Source organism: Salvelinus fontinalis, unplaced genomic scaffold (assembly GCF_029448725.1).
Source record: "Salvelinus fontinalis isolate EN_2023a unplaced genomic scaffold, ASM2944872v1 scaffold_1753, whole genome shotgun sequence".
NCBI classification, from domain to species: Eukaryota; Metazoa; Chordata; class Actinopteri; order Salmoniformes; family Salmonidae; genus Salvelinus; species Salvelinus fontinalis.
The window spans coordinates 1-18,121 of NW_026601962.1; the positions used below are offsets into that span (position 1 = coordinate 1).

At 39.4% G+C, this 18,121-nt stretch overlaps 1 protein-coding gene and 1 long non-coding RNA gene across 3 annotated transcripts; both read right to left on the reverse strand.

Annotated features, from left to right (window-relative positions):
• Window positions 1-1,135: 1,135 nt before the first annotated feature.
• On the reverse strand, window positions 1,136-9,719 carry LOC129849857 (gastrula zinc finger protein XlCGF17.1-like). Of its 2 annotated transcripts, none has more exons than XM_055916595.1 (2): window positions 9,132-9,719; window positions 1,136-4,311 (listed from the first exon to the last, which is right to left on the reverse strand). In XM_055916595.1, exons 1-2 carry the CDS (start codon window positions 9,475-9,477, stop codon window positions 3,515-3,517), a joined length of 1,143 nt encoding a protein of 380 aa, XP_055772570.1. In that variant the 5' UTR covers window positions 9,478-9,719; the 3' UTR covers window positions 1,136-3,514. The 2 variants fall into 2 exon arrangements, with proteins under 2 accessions (XP_055772570.1, XP_055772571.1); XM_055916596.1 differs by lacking the exon at window positions 1,136-4,311 and adding an exon at window positions 7,083-7,170.
• A 5,268-nt stretch (window positions 9,720-14,987) lies between these two features.
• Window positions 14,988-15,773, reverse strand: LOC129849856 (uncharacterized). The gene is made up of 2 exons (XR_008758703.1): window positions 15,525-15,773; window positions 14,988-15,316 (listed from the first exon to the last, which is right to left on the reverse strand). It is a non-coding gene; the product is annotated as an uncharacterized LOC129849856 (long non-coding RNA).
• Window positions 15,774-18,121: the final 2,348 nt, after the last annotated feature.

The following is an 18,121-nucleotide window of genomic DNA, read 5'->3' on the forward strand; positions in this document are numbered from 1 at the left end:
TCTCTAGGGTGGACAGGGAGTTCAAAAATGAACCCCAAAAGATTATTTGAGGAACCATTATAAGGGGTTCTTCAAATAACTTATAGGGGTTTCCCACAAAAGGTTCTTCAAATAACTTTTAGGGGTTCCCCCCCAGTTTCAATTTGAAGAACCCCTACTTTTTATAGTGTATATTGATGAAAGTCACCTTGTCCGAGAGACATTTACATAGTTATACACAGCCCAATTTGGGATGACTATTTTGGGGCGAAATAGCGGCCACAACAGACAGACCTGATATGGCCCATAATTCAACGTCCTTGGACGTCACGTGCTGACTGGGTATGACCAAAGTTATTCTGTTTAGCTGCACTTTGTAGTACATTTTTACACTATAATAAATGTTTCTGATGCCACATCGCCCGTTTTCAAAGGGAGTCGTTGGTTTTTGGAGGCAGTCGCTTTTTAGCTTTTTGTCTGAAAGCATTCTCAACTGCGATACCAACTCCAGTCAGCAGATGGCGATGTGCGTCTTTCAGGTGAATCTGCCACTGTGACGTATAATCTAGTGGACGGGACACTTCTTCAACATCAACAGCTAGTCAGCCACCTTGGTTCACTAACTTTATGGAAAAAGGTTTATTCAATAAATCTAGCAACTCCTCCCATACTGGGAAAATACAGGAATACACACTCAGAGCCTCCTGACTGGGCCCTGTTTACACCTCCACACAGGAATACACACTCAGAGCCTCCTGACTGGGCCCTGTTTACACCTCCACACAGGAATACACACTCAGAGCCTCCTGACTGGGCCCTGTTTACACCTCCAAGGTGCCTCCCTCACACAGGAATACACACTACGAGGCTTTTCTAAAAACTACATTTTGCGTGTTTCGTTCACCTCTTTTTTAAAACTAGGTTTGAGATGTGGTATCCACTCGGCTCGCTGCCTCTCAGATCAAAGGTGGGTCCATCTGCTCCATTCCCAAAGTGTGGTCTCACAGAGATCCCAAGTTTGAGGGATCCCTGGTGCCCCATTTACCCAGGTCGTCAGGATCGGTCACCAAGTGAAGATTAACATCCCCATCGCCAAATGTGGTTTATTTCTTTAATATCATTCATATCAAATGAGGAAACAAACTTATCACACAAGTCAGAGTTTAATCTAAATATTTATTCACTTATTAATAAGGGAGCAGGTCAACACAACGCGAATCAATTGAGTGCTCTACGATAACGATGGCTGGTCAACAAATCACCCCCAGATGATTTGTTGAGAGCCACGATACAAAAGTACAAAGGTCTTTACAGCCAAGATAAACCCCTTTCAACCTACATGACCAACAACAGATGCATAGAACAGGTCACAAGGTTAAGACTGGTATGAAAGATACTTATAATTCTCAGCAGACAGCATCTGCTGTAAAAACAGTACTCTTTGTGTAGAGACCAGGGTCTGGCCCTGGGGTCATCTCTCCCTGGTACCATATAGAACAGAAACATTAACTCATGCTCTGGAATGTGGTCTCTTTAGGTTTTGTCACCCAAAAGACATTGTAAATCTCCTGTCAGTGTTATCTCCCAGAGGCCCGTCCTCAGTAAAACACACAGACTCAATAGTTCTAAGAACCCTCTATTCTGTTGCATAAAACAACCATTTGATCCAATAAAAGAATTATAACATAATCTTGCAATTTTGCTCTGTGTCCACTGAAAGTTGACTAGTAACAACAACTGGGACATAAAAGTCACCCACCATGAGACCCACTAAATCTGCCCAAGAAGAAGACAACAAAAGAACTGGTGTTACACATACTGACTAACGAGGTGACACCAATCAATGCGCCCTACGTGCTAACGAGCTATACGTGCTAAAGTCCAACCTCAAAACATAAATGGAAAAACGAAAGCCTGGAACACCTTCCCCCTTAAGACAACAAATAAATCCTATAACTTTTGTTGGACAAGTTTGCTCACCACCAACAGAAAACAACTTCCATTTTACATTATAATCAACTACAATGCTTCACCTTCTACAATTTAAACATGGTGTCTACTGGCTGTCAACAATTAAAAACAAGAAAAAACACACATTTCTAAATAATAATATACAATCGTATTATTTTTCTCCTTTTTCATTCTATAGAATCCTAAAACTCACCAGCTTCTAGAACTCTCGTCTTCCTAAAACTCATTAGCTTCTAGAACTCTCGTCCCCTTGGAATGAGCCCAAACAAAACTCATCTCCAATACGGAAAACCGTGCAGTCAAAATAAATTGTGATCCATGGCAACGCAATGGCTAAACGCAAAACTATGACTGCCCACCCTTGAAACAATCAGCAACCAAGTTGTCCTTAACACGGACATGTCTGATTTCAAGAGGAAACTCCTGCAATAACCATAGTAACTTTCCAAATCACTGCGGAGCTTCTCTCTCTTTTCAGGGTTCACTAGATAGGCATGTTGTTGGATCGGGGCCCAGTCCCCAATGTCATGCTCTAGTACATTTGGGTTGGCACATGTGAGAATTAACCCTGATATTCTAAAAACAGGGCAACAATGTCAACATAATTGTACCAAAAAACTGTCAGTTGGTTGCATAAACAATTATCATTACTTAATGTTACATGAAATGCAAATATGAAATATTTGATTGCATAGTAATATTTTCAGCGGCTTTTCAATTACATTTTGCTAGTTGGGATAGCCCAATGTCAAAACACAGTTTTAACGTGTCCAAATCAATAACCAATATGCAGAAACAGTTTGGGATAAATTGAAAACCTAACATGTGGTATATACAGAAACATCTGCCACAAGAATTTTCTTTTTTTAAACAAGCTCCTTATAAACTGCACAAGCACCAGAAACACTGTTGTTTTGACAAGTAGCAATAAATCACTGATATCGATTAGGGGGAAATCAGGTTGTACGTGCTGTTGAAACTAACAACTAAAAAACACATGGAAATGGGAGATATCTTTTAACTCACTGGTTAGAGGACAACCTGCAGAAGACAGTCAGCTACATATTGGAGTGGTGCATTTAAATTTAGGGGTCGCTAAACAAAGGAACACAACACTTATTTGTCATAACTCATCGATATCATGTTGAAATCAATTGATTCTGGGAATAATGTGTACATCACTGGTTAGAGGACAACTCTTTTTTTGTTCGTCACTTTGTGTTAAATCACATAAATAATACTCTTTCAATTCAGAGCCTGGATTTCTCCCAATGAGCCTAATATCCATATCATGTTGAAACCAATTGATAAGGGGGCAAACGTTTAGGGTTCTACATTGTGACATTCTGACTGACTGACTGCAGAGTATATTAATATACTATATATTAAAACTTTCTACACTGAGACATTAAAATACTCCTACTACAATGTTAAAACATTCTACATTGTGACATTAATTCATTGATATCATGAAACAACTCCTTCATGTATCAATTTTCTGATATTTGATCAGAGATCTTTATTCAGAGTATCTCTTGTCACATTGATCACAGCTATAAGATTTCTATCCTGTGTGTGTTCTATGGTGTATAGTCAGCTGGCTAGAAGTAGAAAAACTCTTGTCACATTGATCACAGCTATGAGGTTTCTCTCCTGTGTGTGTTCTATGGTGTACAGTTAGATAGCCAGAAGTAGAAAAACTCTTCCCACATTGACCACAGCTATAAGGTTTCTCTCCTGTGTGTATTCTCTGGTGCACTGTCAGATGGCCAGATCGAACAAAACTCTTCCCACATTGATCACAGCTATAAGGTTTCTCTCCTGTGTGTGTTCTCTGGTGTAATGTCAGATTGCTAGATTGACAAAAACTCTTCCCACATTGATTACAGCTATAATATTTCTCTCCTGTGTGTGTTCTATGGTGTATAGTTAGGAGGCTAGAAGTAGAAAAACTCTTCCCACATTGATTACAGCTATACGGTTTCTCTCCTGTGTGTGTTCTATGGTGTACAGTTAGATAGCTAGAAGTAGAAAAACTCTTCCCACATTGATTACAGCTATAAGATTTCTCTCCTGTGTGTGTTCTCTGGTGTTGAGTCAGTTGGCTAGATTTAACAAAACTCTTCCCACATTGATCACAGCTAAAAGGTTTCTCTCCTGTGTGAATTCTTTGATGTATTTTAAGGTGTGATGAGTAGTTGAATCTTTTCCCACAGTCAGAGCAGCGGTGAGATTTCTTTCCTGTGGGTCTCTGCTGGTGTTTCTTGAGGAGTTCTGATCGGGAGAGACTTTTCTCTGCCTCGTCAGCATCATGATGTTGTTGAGGCTCCCCAGAGGATCCACGATAGTCACGTCTTTCTCCTGTGTGAACCACAAAGTCAGACAGATGGTTAAAGGTCCACAACAGCAGAAATCCACTGTTTATTTGAGGTAAAATGTGATGCCCAGAGCATACCCATGAAGTTGTACAACAATTGACGTCTGTTAAATTTGAAAATTAAGCCAGTCAAGACAGCAACAATAGTCAGATTTAGTCTTGTTTTCACATTTAGTAGTAACATCGATGATTGCAGGCTACAAACACGTTTTTCAAGTTGTTGAAATCCTAAGCAGTGTGCCATTTGACTTTTGGTCTCCAATATAGGCCCCTTTCTGTGTTTGCTAAAATTGCGGCACGAGGGCGATGCAGACACAATTTGATTGCAGAAACTCCTCCATGCTAATGAGGAAACCACTAGTTATGGATGTAGAATATCTGGTAATGAGGAAACCACTAGTTATGGGTGTAGTATATCTGGTAATGAGGAAACCACTAGTTATGGATAAATTATATCTGGTAATGAGGAAACCACTAGTTATGGATGTAGTATATCTGCTAATGAGGAAACCACTAGTTATGGATGTAGTATATCTGGTAATGAGGAAACCACTATGAGGAAACCACTAGTTATGGATGTAGTATATCTGCTAATGAGGAAACCACTAGTTATGGATGTAGTATATCTGCTAATGAGGAAACCAGTAGTTATGGATGTAGTATATCTGGTAATGAGGAAACCACTAGTTATGGATGTAGTATATCTGCCTGGAGCAAAAATGGTGAGCAAAGATTTTAGTTTTTCACAATGTATTCTGAATGTGAATGGGGGGGAAACTCAGGGGAGTAACCATCATGTCCAGGTTGCTTATGAGAGCATTTCACACTCTTTTGGATTATAATTGTAAGGCTCATTTGAATGTCCTGCTTAATATAATGTTTGTGTCATCACAAATCAACCGCTTTGTACTTAAAAAACACTTCAACCAGTAAAATGCTCTTTGGCTTTTCCATCAGCCTGACAATGAGGGTTTGTATACTATTTGCCAAATTGGCCCATAACTTCACCTAACAACAAATATACCTGTAATGAACGAAGAAGAACTTTGGTTGTTGTTGCATGACATACATAGTGTACTGTAGGACCCATAACAACAACATAGACCTACTGTAGGACCCATAACTTCACCTAACAACATAGACCTACTGTAGGACCCATAACTTCACCTAACAACAACATAGACCTACTGTAGGACCCATAACTTCACCTAACAACAACATAGACCTACTGTAGGACCCATAACTTCACCTAACAACAACATAGACCTACTGTAGGACCCATAACTTCACCTAACAACAACAAACCTACTGTAGGACCCATAACTTCACCTAACAATAACATAGACCTACTGTAGGACCCATAACTTCACCTAACAACAAATATAGGAAAATATCTCTGTGTGTTGTACAATAGCCTATCCATCAAGGAACAGTTCTCTACACATTATGAGCTAAGTATCTCTGTGTCCAAACAGACTAAAGATACCCTACAGTAAATCAACATTATAAACATCAATTTGTTAGGGATGTTGGATCCAACGTGGAGCACGGTATAACTGTCTTTACCAGAGTAATAGTTATATGTATAGTTATAACTGTAGTATCCTGTATAACTGTAGTATCCTGTATAACTGTAGTATCCTGTATAACTGTAGTATCCTGTATAACTGTAGTATCCTGTATAACTATGTATAGTTATAACTGTAGTATCCTGTATAACTGTAGTATCCAGTATAGTCTGGGAGGAGGTGAAACCACTCAGGCTTATTTGATGTGATCTAATGTTTTGATCATCTAGTTTTCCTTACAAGCATTCAGTCACCAAAGGGGGTTTGGTCATTCCTTTGTTTATATACTGTCTCATTGACAAAAATACTTTGGATTATTTGTTTACATCATTCCTTTGTCTCGACATATACAGTAAACGTGCTGAGGTTCTAATGTTGCCAAGGAGACACATTTTATTATTTATTTACAGTTTGGAGGGTTGGGGGTCTGACATCCAGGATACACATTTTATTATTTATTTACAGTTTGGAGGGTTGGGGGTCTGACATCCAGGAGACACATTTTATTATTTATTTACAGTTTGGAGGGTTGGGGGTCTGACATCCAGGAGACACATTTTATTATTTATTTACAGTTTGGAGGGTTGGGGGTCTGACATCCAGGAGACACATTTTATTATTTATTTACAGTTTGGAGGGTTGGGGTTCTGACATCCAGGCGACACATTTTAGTTCTAATGGTGCCGTTCTGTTATTCTTTTCAGCTTCTTTTTCCAAGCATCTTACATTACTCTGAGACTAGTTATCCTGGGATCTTACATTACTCTGAGACTAGTTATCCTGGGATCTTACATTACTCTGAGACTAGTTATCCTGGGATCGTACATTACTCTGAGACTAGTTATCCTGGGGAATAGTTTCAATACATTTGCAAAAAACCTAAACCTGTTTTTGCTTTGGCATTATGGGGTATTGTGATGTCATTATGGGGTATTGTGATGGCATTATGGGGTATTGTGATGGCATTATGGGGTATTGTGATGTCATTATGGGGTATTGTGAAAGATTTTAGAATAAAGGGATGCACCGATATTAAATTTTTGGCTAATAACAATATCTAATATTTTCCTTGCCCCATAAAACGATACAGATAACCGGTATTTAAAATTTTAGAGGCCTTTTAAGCATTCTAGTACAGCACTCTAATAGTTAACACACACACGGATGCAGCGGTCTAAATCACTGCATCTCAGTGCAAGAGGTGTCACTAGAGTCCCTGGTTCGAATCCAGGCTGTATCACATCCGGCCGTGATTGGGAGTCCCACAGTAGTTGTCTGTTATTGGTGTAGAGGGGAAGACAAAAGAGAGGGAACCCACATATGGATAGGAAGATAGAAATTATCATTATTATGGAAAATATTCATTTAAAATCCAGGATTTTTACAACTTCAGCTCTCTAGGTCATGCCAGTAGGCTACAGTAGGTTGTATCTCTCTAGGTCATGCCAGTAGGCTACAGTAGGTTGTATCTCTCTAGGTCATGCCAGTAGGCTACAGTAGGTTGTATCTCTCTAGGTCATGCCAGTAGGTTACAGTAGGTAGTAACTCTCTAGGTCATGCCAGTAGGTTACAGTAGGTTGTATCTCTCTAGGTCATGCCAGTAGGCTACAGTAGGTTGTATCTCTCTAGGTCATGCCAGTAGGCTACAGTAGGTTGTATCTCTCTAGGTCATGCCAGTAGGCTACAGTAGGTTGTATCTCTCTAGGTCATGCCAGTAGGCTACAGTAGGTTGTACATCTCTAGGACATGCCAGTAGGCTACAGTAGGTTGTAACTCTCTAGGTCATGCCAGTAGGTTACAGTAGGTTGTATCTCTCTAGGTCATGCCAGTAGGTTACAGTAGGTTGTAACAATCTAGGTCATGCCAGTAGGTTACAGTAGGTTGTAACTCTCTAGGTCATGCCAGTAGGCTACAGTAGGTTGTAACTCTCTAGGTCATGCCAGTAGGTTGTATCTCTCTAGGTCATGCCAGTAGGCTACAGTATGTTGTATCTCTCTAGGTCATGCCAGTAGGTTACAGTAGGTTGTAACTCTCTAGGTCATGCCAGTAGGTTACAGTAGGTTGTATCTCTCTAGGTCATGCCAGTAGGCTACAGTAGGTTGTATCTCTCTAGGTCATGCCAGTAGGCTACAGTAGGTTGTATCTCTCTAGGTCATGCCAGTAGGTTACAGTAGGTTGTATCTCTCTAGGTCATGCCAGTAGGCTACAGTAGGTTGTAACGCTCTAGGTCATGCCAGTATGTTACAGTAGGTTGTATCTCTCTAGGTCATGCCAGTAGGCTACAGTAGGTTGTAACTCTCTAGGTCATGCCAGTAGGTTACAGTAGGTTGTATCCAAGTGGAAACAATTATCAACCCAATGTGGAAAGTGTCGAATTTGGTCAACAACAAAATGAAAGGCTTAGTTAGGTTTACTTGATCAAACAGATGTTTCATAATGATTAAGTTGTTATGTGGACACGTGACATACCGACAACTTTGATAAAAAACACTATAGGAGTTGCCTCCAGATCGCTATGCATATTCATGCTAGTAGCTTAGCATCTCTCTCTATTGAATACAGGCGGTGCATATTCATGCTAGTAGCTTAGCATCTCTCTCCATTGAATACAGGCGGTGCATATTCATGCTAGTAGCTTAGCATCTCTCTCCATTGAATACAGGCGGTGCATATTCATGCTAGTAGCTTAGCATCCCTCTCCATTGAATACAGGCGGTGCATATTCATGCTAGTAGCTTAGCATCTCTCTCCAATGAATACAGGTGGTTGACGTCAACAACCCTCATAGAACATAAACAATAGATTACAATAATAAGACGAATCCACCAATCCAAAGAAAGGATAGGCGGGAGATGGACAACCCGCAGTGAAGCTTTGTGGACAACAACTACCCTTGTTAGGGCGGAGAGACGTCTTGTCAGTATATCCATTATCTTTGGTGTAGCCAACCCAACTTTCACATGGCACTATTGGGGGGCACGGTGTGCAGTAAATCATCACTATATGAAAATCACTACATGCAGTGCCCCCCAGTCTGCGGTCAGCAGATAGACCCTTCTCAAATCTATATGTTAAGTCACTTTTTGGAAACGGAACGGAGAAAATAAGGGGTAGCTTGCTCTCTAGTCGTCTGATTCTAGACATATCAGTCATCATCCTGGGCCCTCCGTTTAAGAGGTATTGACGAGCCAACTCCGAATATCCAAAGTTAAAAACACATTTAAGGTGGTACTTACTGGTGTTAATCAGATCTCCTATCTCCTCCTCTTCATCTTTCAATGTGACAGTAATCTCCCCTTCCTTCTTCACTCCAAAAACTGCATCCACCTCTTTCTCTTCCTCCTCTTCTTTTACTGAAACGTCTTTCTCTTCTTTCACTCTGAACGCGTCTTCCTCTTCTTTCACTGAAACGTCTTTCTCGTCTTCTTTCAGGGTAACAGCCTCACCCTCTACTTTTTGTTTTACTGTAACATCCTCTTCTTCCTTCTCCTCTTTAACGACAATGTTCAGCCCAAGAGCTTCTTTCTCCGTCCAGCAGACCGCCTCTTCTTTAACGAGAGTGGAGTAGTTTATTGAACTCATGGTCGGGGATGTTAGCTAGCTAGCTATCATTCGCGACTAGGCTAGTGCTAATTTAACCAGCCAGCTACTATAGTTGACTAATACAAAATAACGTAATATTAAATTAAATAGGTTAACAAGTAGATACGACCTAAGTGTGTCTAACACACAGTAGCTAATATACACCGAAAGCGTATAAATAGCTTGAATCTTTCGGCTATGTTGGCTAGCAAGCTACCGAGGTGGTTGACGAGCTGTTTAGGAAGAACCGTCCACTAGATTATACGTCACGGCAGCAGCATCGCCTGAAAGACGGACATCGCCGTCTTCTGACTGGAGGGGAAACGCAGTTGAGGATCATATTTTATTTTAAGACAAAGATTATTTTAAATGGATTTAATTAAATAATACTATTATATTGAGAGATACAAAGACAGGAATGTGTTGATCGATTAGTGCGAATAAAAAATGTTTATTGCAGCACATTTAAGGCAGTTTCATTAAGTCAAACTAAATCTAAATAAGTAGCTAGCTACTGTAGGTCTATACTGCTCCTACATGGTGTAACAATACATCATGTAGATGTATATAATGAACTGACTAGGTCTATACTGCTCCTACATGGTGTAACAATACATCATGTAGATGTATATAATGAACAGACTAGGTCTATACTGCCCCTACATGGTGTAACAATACATCATGTAGATGTATATAATGAACAGACTAGGTCTATACTGCTCCTACATGGTGTAACAATACATCATGTAGATGTATATAATGAACAGACTAGGTCCATACTGCTCCTACATGTTTATGTATTATTATGTGTTATTTATTTCTCCTTTATTTAACCAGGTCGGCCAGTTGAGAACAAGTTCTCATTTACAACTGCAACCTGGCCAAGATAAAACAAAGCAGTTCGACAAAAACAACAACACAGAGTTACACATGGAGTAAAACAAACATACAGTCAATAATACAGTAGAAGATCGAGAATATATTTTTATGTTTAGAAATATCGTGAAACACGATCATTCCACTATTAATGCAGATATTATGGACATTTTATTTAAAACATGTAATTAAACTATAATTGTAGCTCCTTTAATTTAGACCCAAAATGTATTTGCTATACATTTTAATAATGTGTGCCATTGCCCGGCTATTAAAATGGACAGGCGACTATTTGAGACTCAGCCTTGAATTTACATTTTATGGAATGTTAACTTTGATTGTCTTCAATGAAAATAACCTTTCAAACATGGAATGCAACGTTGTATGAAACAATATTGTCAACTGACTTGATGTCTACGGTGCCAAAGAGATTGATAGTTGGGAGTGTTGGGAGTGTCCAGTGTGTTGATATAATGGTAATAATGTCAAAATCCCACTTTTAACAACCATCAGAATTGGTTAAAAAAAAGTTATACCCGAGTAGTGCAGCGGTCGACAGTACTGCATCGAAGGGCTAGAGGCATCACTACAGACCCAGGTTCGATCCCGGGCTGTACCACAACCTGCTGTGATCGGGAGTCCCGTAGGGCAGCACACTATAGGCCAAGCGTTGCCCAGGTTAGGGGAGGGTTTGGCCGGGGGGGGGGGGGGGGGGGGGAATCCTTATGGCGCCTGCAGGCTGACCTCGGCCGTCAGGTGAACAGTGTTTCCTCCGACATATTGGTGCATCTTCCGGGTTAAGCGGGTAGCTGTTAAGAAGCTCGGTTTGGCTGGTCATGTTTGGCTGGTCAGAGGACGCATGACTCGACCTTCGATATATATTATATTATTATTGTATAATATATAGATATATTCAATATTTGTATTTTTTATTTTACCTTTATTTATACAGGTTTTTCTCATTGAGATAACATCTCTTTTCCAAAAGAGACCTGGTCCAATAGCAGCAGGGGGAACAACGTTTCAGACAAAACAACTTACGTACACAACATTAAACAAAGCTATAAACACACACACACACACAGTACAACAATAACATGTTACGTTAAAAACACGAACGTCTTGACTAAAAACAGCTGCCCTAAAAACAATTACACTCTTCTATACATCGATCAAGTGTTTAATAAGCTCCAACAACGAAACCAGATCATCACATTTTAAATGTTCAGGAGAGAATTCCAGGACCACGGAGCTGAGTAACAATTCGACCTGTTCTAATTTTTGTTAGAAGCAAATGAGAAGGGGGCCGTAATTGATATTTATTTACCGACATGACTAAAAAAGAACAGAGATAAAATGGCATTTTACCCAAAATGGCCTTAAATATCAGTGTATACCAGTGTTTAAGCCTACGCAAGGTCAATGACGACCAGCCAACAGCACTGGAGACATCACAATATCGAAATTGTGGAGAAAAAACGGGGGTAAAATTATTTTAAAAATACCGAAATTGGTTGTTCCCCCACCATTTACAACATCACTGAGCACCATCACTGTCTTTCCTTCGTGGATCTCCTGCATGTTTACATATCTGGCATTACTCATCTCATATGTATATACTGTATTCTATCCTATTCTACTCTATCTGTCTATGTATTACTCATCTCATATGTATATACTGTATGCTTTCCTATTCTACTGTATCTTAGTCTATGTATTACTCATCTCATATGTATATACTGTATTCTATCCTATTCTACTGTATCTTAGTCTATGCATTACTCATCTCATATGTATATACTGTATTCTATCCTATTCTACTGTATTAGTCTATGTATTACTCATCTCATATGTATATACTGTATTCTATCCTATTCTACTGTATCTTAGTCTATGTATTACTCATCTCATATGTATATACTGTGTTCTATCCTATTCTACTGTATCTTAGTCTATGTATTACTCATCTCATATGTATATACTGTATGCTTTCCTATTCTACTGTATCTTAGTCTATGTATTACTCATCTCATATGTATATACTGTATTCTATCCTATTCTACTGTATCTTAGTCTATGTATTACTCATCTCATATGTATATACTGTATTCTATCCTATTCTACTGTATCTTAGTCTATGCATTACTCATCTCATATGTATATACTGTATTCTATCCTATTCTACTGTATTAGTCTATGTATTACTCATCTCATATGTATATACTGTATTCTATCCTATTCTACTCTATCTGTCTATGTATTACTCATCTCATATGTATATACTGTATTCTATCCTACTGTATCTTAGTCTATGCATTACTCATCTCATATGTATATACTGTATTCTATCCTATTCTACTGTATCTTAGTCTATGCATTACTCATCTCATATGTATATACTGTATTCTATCCTATTCTACTGTATCTTAGTCTATGTATTACTCATCTCATATGTATATACTGTATTCTATCCTATTCTACTGTATCTTAGTCTATGTATTACTCATCTCATATGTATATACTGTATTCTATCCTATTCTACTGTATCTTAGTCTATGTATTACTCATCTCATGTGTATATACTGTATTCTATCCTATTCTACTGTATCTGTCTATGTATTACTCATCTCATATTTATATACTGTATTCTATCCTATTCTACTGTATCTGTCTATGCTGCTCTGATATCGCTCGTCCATATATTTATATATTCTTATTCCATTAGTTAGATTTGTGTGTATTAGGTATTTGTTGTGAAATTGTTAGATATTACTGCACTGTTGGAGCTAGGAACACAAGCATTTAGTTAGATACTACTGCACTGTTGGAGCTGGGAACACAAGCATTTAGTTAGATATTACTGCACTGTTGGAGCTAGGAACACAAGCATTTAGTTAGATACTCCTGCACTGTTGGAGCTAGGAACACAAGCATTTAGTTAGATATTACTGCACTGTTGGAGCTAGGAACACAAGCATTTAGGTAGATATTACTGCACCGTTGGAGCTAGAAACACAAGCATTTAGGTAGATATTACTGCACTGTTGGAGCTGGGAACACAAGCATTTAGTTAGATACTCCTGCACTGTTGGAGCTAGGAACACAAGCATTTAGTTAGATACTACTGCACTGTTGGAGCTGGGAACACAAGCATTTAGTTAGATACTCCTGCACTGTTGGAGCTAGGAACACAAGCATTTAGTTAGATATTACTGCACTGTTGGAGCTAGGAACACAAGCATTTAGGTAGATATTACTGCACTGTTGGAGCTAGAAACACAAGCATTTAGTTAGATATTACTGTTGGAGCTATGAACACAAGCATTTAGTTAGATACTACTGCACTGTTGGAGCTGGGAACACAAGCATTTAGTTAGATACTACTGCACTGTTGGAGCTATGAACACAAGCATGCATTTAGTTAGATACTCCTGCACTGTTGGAGCTAGGAACACAAGCATTTAGTTAGATATTACTGCACTGTTGGAGCTAGGAACACAAGCATTTAGTTAGATATTACTGCACTGTTGGAGCTAGGAACACAAGCATTTAGTTAGATATTACTGTTGGAGCTATGAACACAAGCATTTAGTTAGATACTACTGCACTGTTGGAGCTGGGAACACAAGCATTTAGTTAGGTACTACTGCACTGTTGGAGCTATGAACACAAGCATTTAGTTAGATACTCCTGCACTGTTGTGTTGGAGCTAGGAACACAAGCATTTAGTTAGATATTACGGCACTGTTGGAGCTCGGAACACAAGCATTTAGTTAGATATTACTGTTGGAGCTATGAACACAAGCATTTAGTTAGATACTACTGCACGGTTGGAGCTAGGAACACAAGCATTTAGTTAGATATTACTGCACTGTTGGAGCTAGGAACACAAGCATTTAGTGTGATATTACTGCACTGTTGGAGCTATGAACACAAAACATTTAGTTAGAAACACCCCATCACTTTACATTACTTACATATTTGCCTATGTATGTATGTATGGACCCAAACGTTTGGTATACATATTAGTTCAGAACCTAGCTATGAACCTCAGCTATCATAGCCAGTTGTATCAACTTCAAAACAGCCTGAATGACATTAATGAAGCCTATGGATTGAGTAGAATATAATATCATGTTGTGCCAAGGATGCAAGTCGTATATACATGTAGTTATTACCATGCATGAGATCCCCACATTGTAGCCTGTACATTTAATATGTTCACTAATCATGTACTCTACCTTGGCAAATAAAGGTGCAGTTTAGGTATGAATGTCTTTGAGATGATTATTCAGTCATATCCAATACCAGGAGTATCAAATTCCAGTCTTTGAATGACGCTGTGTCTGCATGTATGTATTACAATTCTACACTTCAACAGTGTTTACCAATCTTGGTCCTGGGACATCAATGGTTACACATTGTAACTAATAGACTAGAAACAGGATTTAACTAGTTAATTCATATATACAGAAATATAATGTTAAAAACCAGAACACTACACTTCCTATGCATCATGTAAATACTCCAACACCGGTTCATCTCAACATCTAATGCCCTTCATCTGCATTGATCTGATAAACACAGGATAGGTGGAGTATTTCATCACATTACACTTCATTTCAACCAGTAGAGAATGTGAAACGCTTTATTGAAAAGCTCATTATCCAAGTGTTATAAATACAAGTTCAATCTGTACTTCAATGCACATCTGTTGTGAATTATAAAAACAGAGAAAGAAAGAGGTGGAGAGAGAGGTGTAAAAGACAGAAAGGGAAAGAGGTAAGCACATAGGACCAGGGAAGGCAGCACATGATTAATGAATCACAGTGCTACCTAAATATTCTCTCAGTTCATCACAATTATATAGCAGTGTCTCTAGTCGGCCCAAAGGTTATCTTAAAAGCAGGTGAGGTGGCGATGATGGGACTAGGGGTTGGCATCCTCTCACATCAAAACATATCTGCAGACGAAAGACAGATGGAGAGAGAGAGCATGTTTAAGCCTTGTGTTTTTAGTTTTTATTCTAACATTGTTAGTCATCAATCAGGAGGTGAAATGCAAAACTGACCTGGGATCATTAACTCTGGGACTACTGCATCTATCTGTATTTCAATGTAAAGCATCTCTTTAATAATACTTCCTGTTGACCTGACCATGTGACCTCTCACTTCTGATCATGCTGTGCCCTCTATGTAGCCAGTTCAGATGCAGGAGTGGTTCACCGACACAGCTGATATAACCTAGAGGATTTAGGGAGAAGGGGAGAGAGGGATGAAGTGAAGGAGAGAGACTGTTATTGAGAAAATAAGGTAGTTAAAGCCACAGTGTTCAACAGGAATCTGTGTGTGGCCTCACCTGGTGTCCACACCACACTAAGTGGCTGCAGAGTACTTTATGCTGAAAAACATGAACGGACCCCAAGGACAAACAATATAGCGTAGTTATAGAAATAATGATGTGTCTTACTATTCTCCATGGTTGGCCCTCTTGCCTATTCTTTGAAGGTGGAAAGAGCCACAGTTATACACCTGAGCCTGCTTACTGCACAACACAATCCATCAATCGGATTGATACATGAGTGTGTGGGTTATAGGGTGTCAAATTGTTCTACATTTTTTCAATATGGGTTATTTAAAACAGCCTGTTTTGTTTTTGCACAGACATCACACCCTTACCTAAACAGCACCCTCACCTGAGAAGTAGAAATCAAAGGGAGAGAAACTGTGAATTGAATAACTGCAGTTGACATAGCTAAGTAAATGGAAGAATACTCTTATTGCAATGTGGATGGCTCTTAAAAGAGCCTTTGGTTGTGCATAGTGTAGTCTATGGTGTTGCTAGGGAACAGCACCCTCTTAAAAGAGCCTTTGGTTGTGCATAGTGTAGTCTATGGTGTTGCTAGGGAACAGCACCCTCTTAAAAGAGCCTTTGGTTGTGCATAGTGTAGTCTATGGTGTTGCCAGGGAACTGCACCCTCTTTGAAGAAGGAGGAGGTGAAGATCTCCTGCACACAGATTGCCTCTCTTGCTGCGTGGTTGGACCCCATCCTTGAAACATCCTGCAGAGCAGCAGACTCCTCCTCTGGGACACGGCGGCGAGCTGCAGATCCCCTCCTGGTCCTCGTGTCCATCCTCATGAAGTTACGCAGGACACAGGTAGCCTTCACACACCTGAATTCCTCCAGGAGGCAGTCCCAGATGACCCTGGTCACCCAACCTTGCAGTGCCCTACACGGTAACTGTAGGCAATCGTTTTGAAGGAATCTCCAGTTACAAAGTATCTGTAGCAATATGGAAGACAATGTAATTATTAGACTTTTACATCACCAGGTCATTGTGGATTACTAAAGTATAATATCCCTGATAACAAATCATGATAACATTGGATTGATAGATCCATGGGCACACATATGTACATGTGTAGCATGTGACAATAACAGGATCATATCAAGGATAGCATCACAAATGAATACATAAATACCACTTGAAGCTTGATAATGAGTTGATCATTTGAATCAGCTGTGCAGTGCTGAGGCAAAAACAACAATGTGCCTCTTTGAGTCCCCAGGACTAAGAACCACTGCTCTTCATTGGGACCTCTTCATATGTAGACTGGCTTTCATAGAGCTCTTTATCTGAGGACAGAAAACCTCACAAGAAACACACTTCATTATAGTCAAATTACACCACACTGAATATTATGTTACTATTATCTCCGTCCTCACTTCTAGGGACAGGAACTACACAAAAGTACCTGCCCTATCCAGAATAGCCTCCTCTCTCACTGACAGTAGGGGCTGCTATCCTTTCACCCTCCATGGTTGTTAGCTAGCTACCTACAAATGCATTTGGAGTTTGTTTTTTACAGTGATAAATACATCAAGATAGCTAGCTAATATGAAGTTAGACAGCTGATGATATTTAATTCACTTAGCTATCTATCTATCTATATAGTATTTGCTAGCCAACTAGCTAGCTCATTTAGCAGCTCATTAGAGTTAGCCTGCACTGTAGCTAGTTAGCTAATAATACATCGTTGTTTCTTTACATTTCCAAAATCTATTTCCTTACTTGAATAGGTTCTCCCAGCCATGTGGACAACTGGAAACAGGGCAGCAAAGTTTGTCACCAGAGCGTTTTAGAGGATATTACTATTGAACTATGTACCCATTTAATAACCAGACCTTCATACAAACTTGCTCTGGTCTGAATTCTTGACGGAGTCACAACGGGCGGCCTAAGCGGCACACAGCAGTTTACCGCTATTTATCTAGTGTACATTCACCCTCAGTCACCTTGTCCTAGAGAGATTTACATGGTTATCAAAACGTCACACCAGGGTGAGCCTGAACAAAACACAGCCCTGTGGGGAAAATGAATGGTGGAAAAACGATGTGAACCATTTCCCTGTTTGACCTGTAGTTGTTATGGATATTATGACTCTACAGCGCCCCACAGTGGACGGGTCACAACATGTTCCATTGATAAAGCAGACTTTATTTAACCTCCATGACGGGTCACAATATGTTCCATTGATAAAGCAGACTTAATTTAACCTCCATGACATCTTGTTTTTACATGACGTTGTAGATTGCAGCGTATGTATTTAGGATGTTTTCAGCGTGTTTTTAACCCTTTCAAACAATGGATTAATCGATTAATTAACATAAAAGAAAAAGTCAACTCAAGTCTGACAGTCCAAACAAAAACACATGGTTAGCGGATGTTAATGGTCACATACACATGGTTAGCAGATGTTAATGGTC

What these genes read in the sequence shown, in the direction of transcription:
- LOC129849857 (XM_055916595.1), bottom strand. Translation starts at nt 9,477, where the DNA reads ATGAGTTCAATAAACTACTCCACTCTCGTTAAAGAAGAGGCGGTCTGC. An exon ending in AGGAGATCTGATTAACACCA is followed by an intron (nt 4,312 to 9,131) that starts GTAAGTACCACC and finishes TGGTTCACACAG; the next exon opens with GAGAAAGACGTGACTATCGT.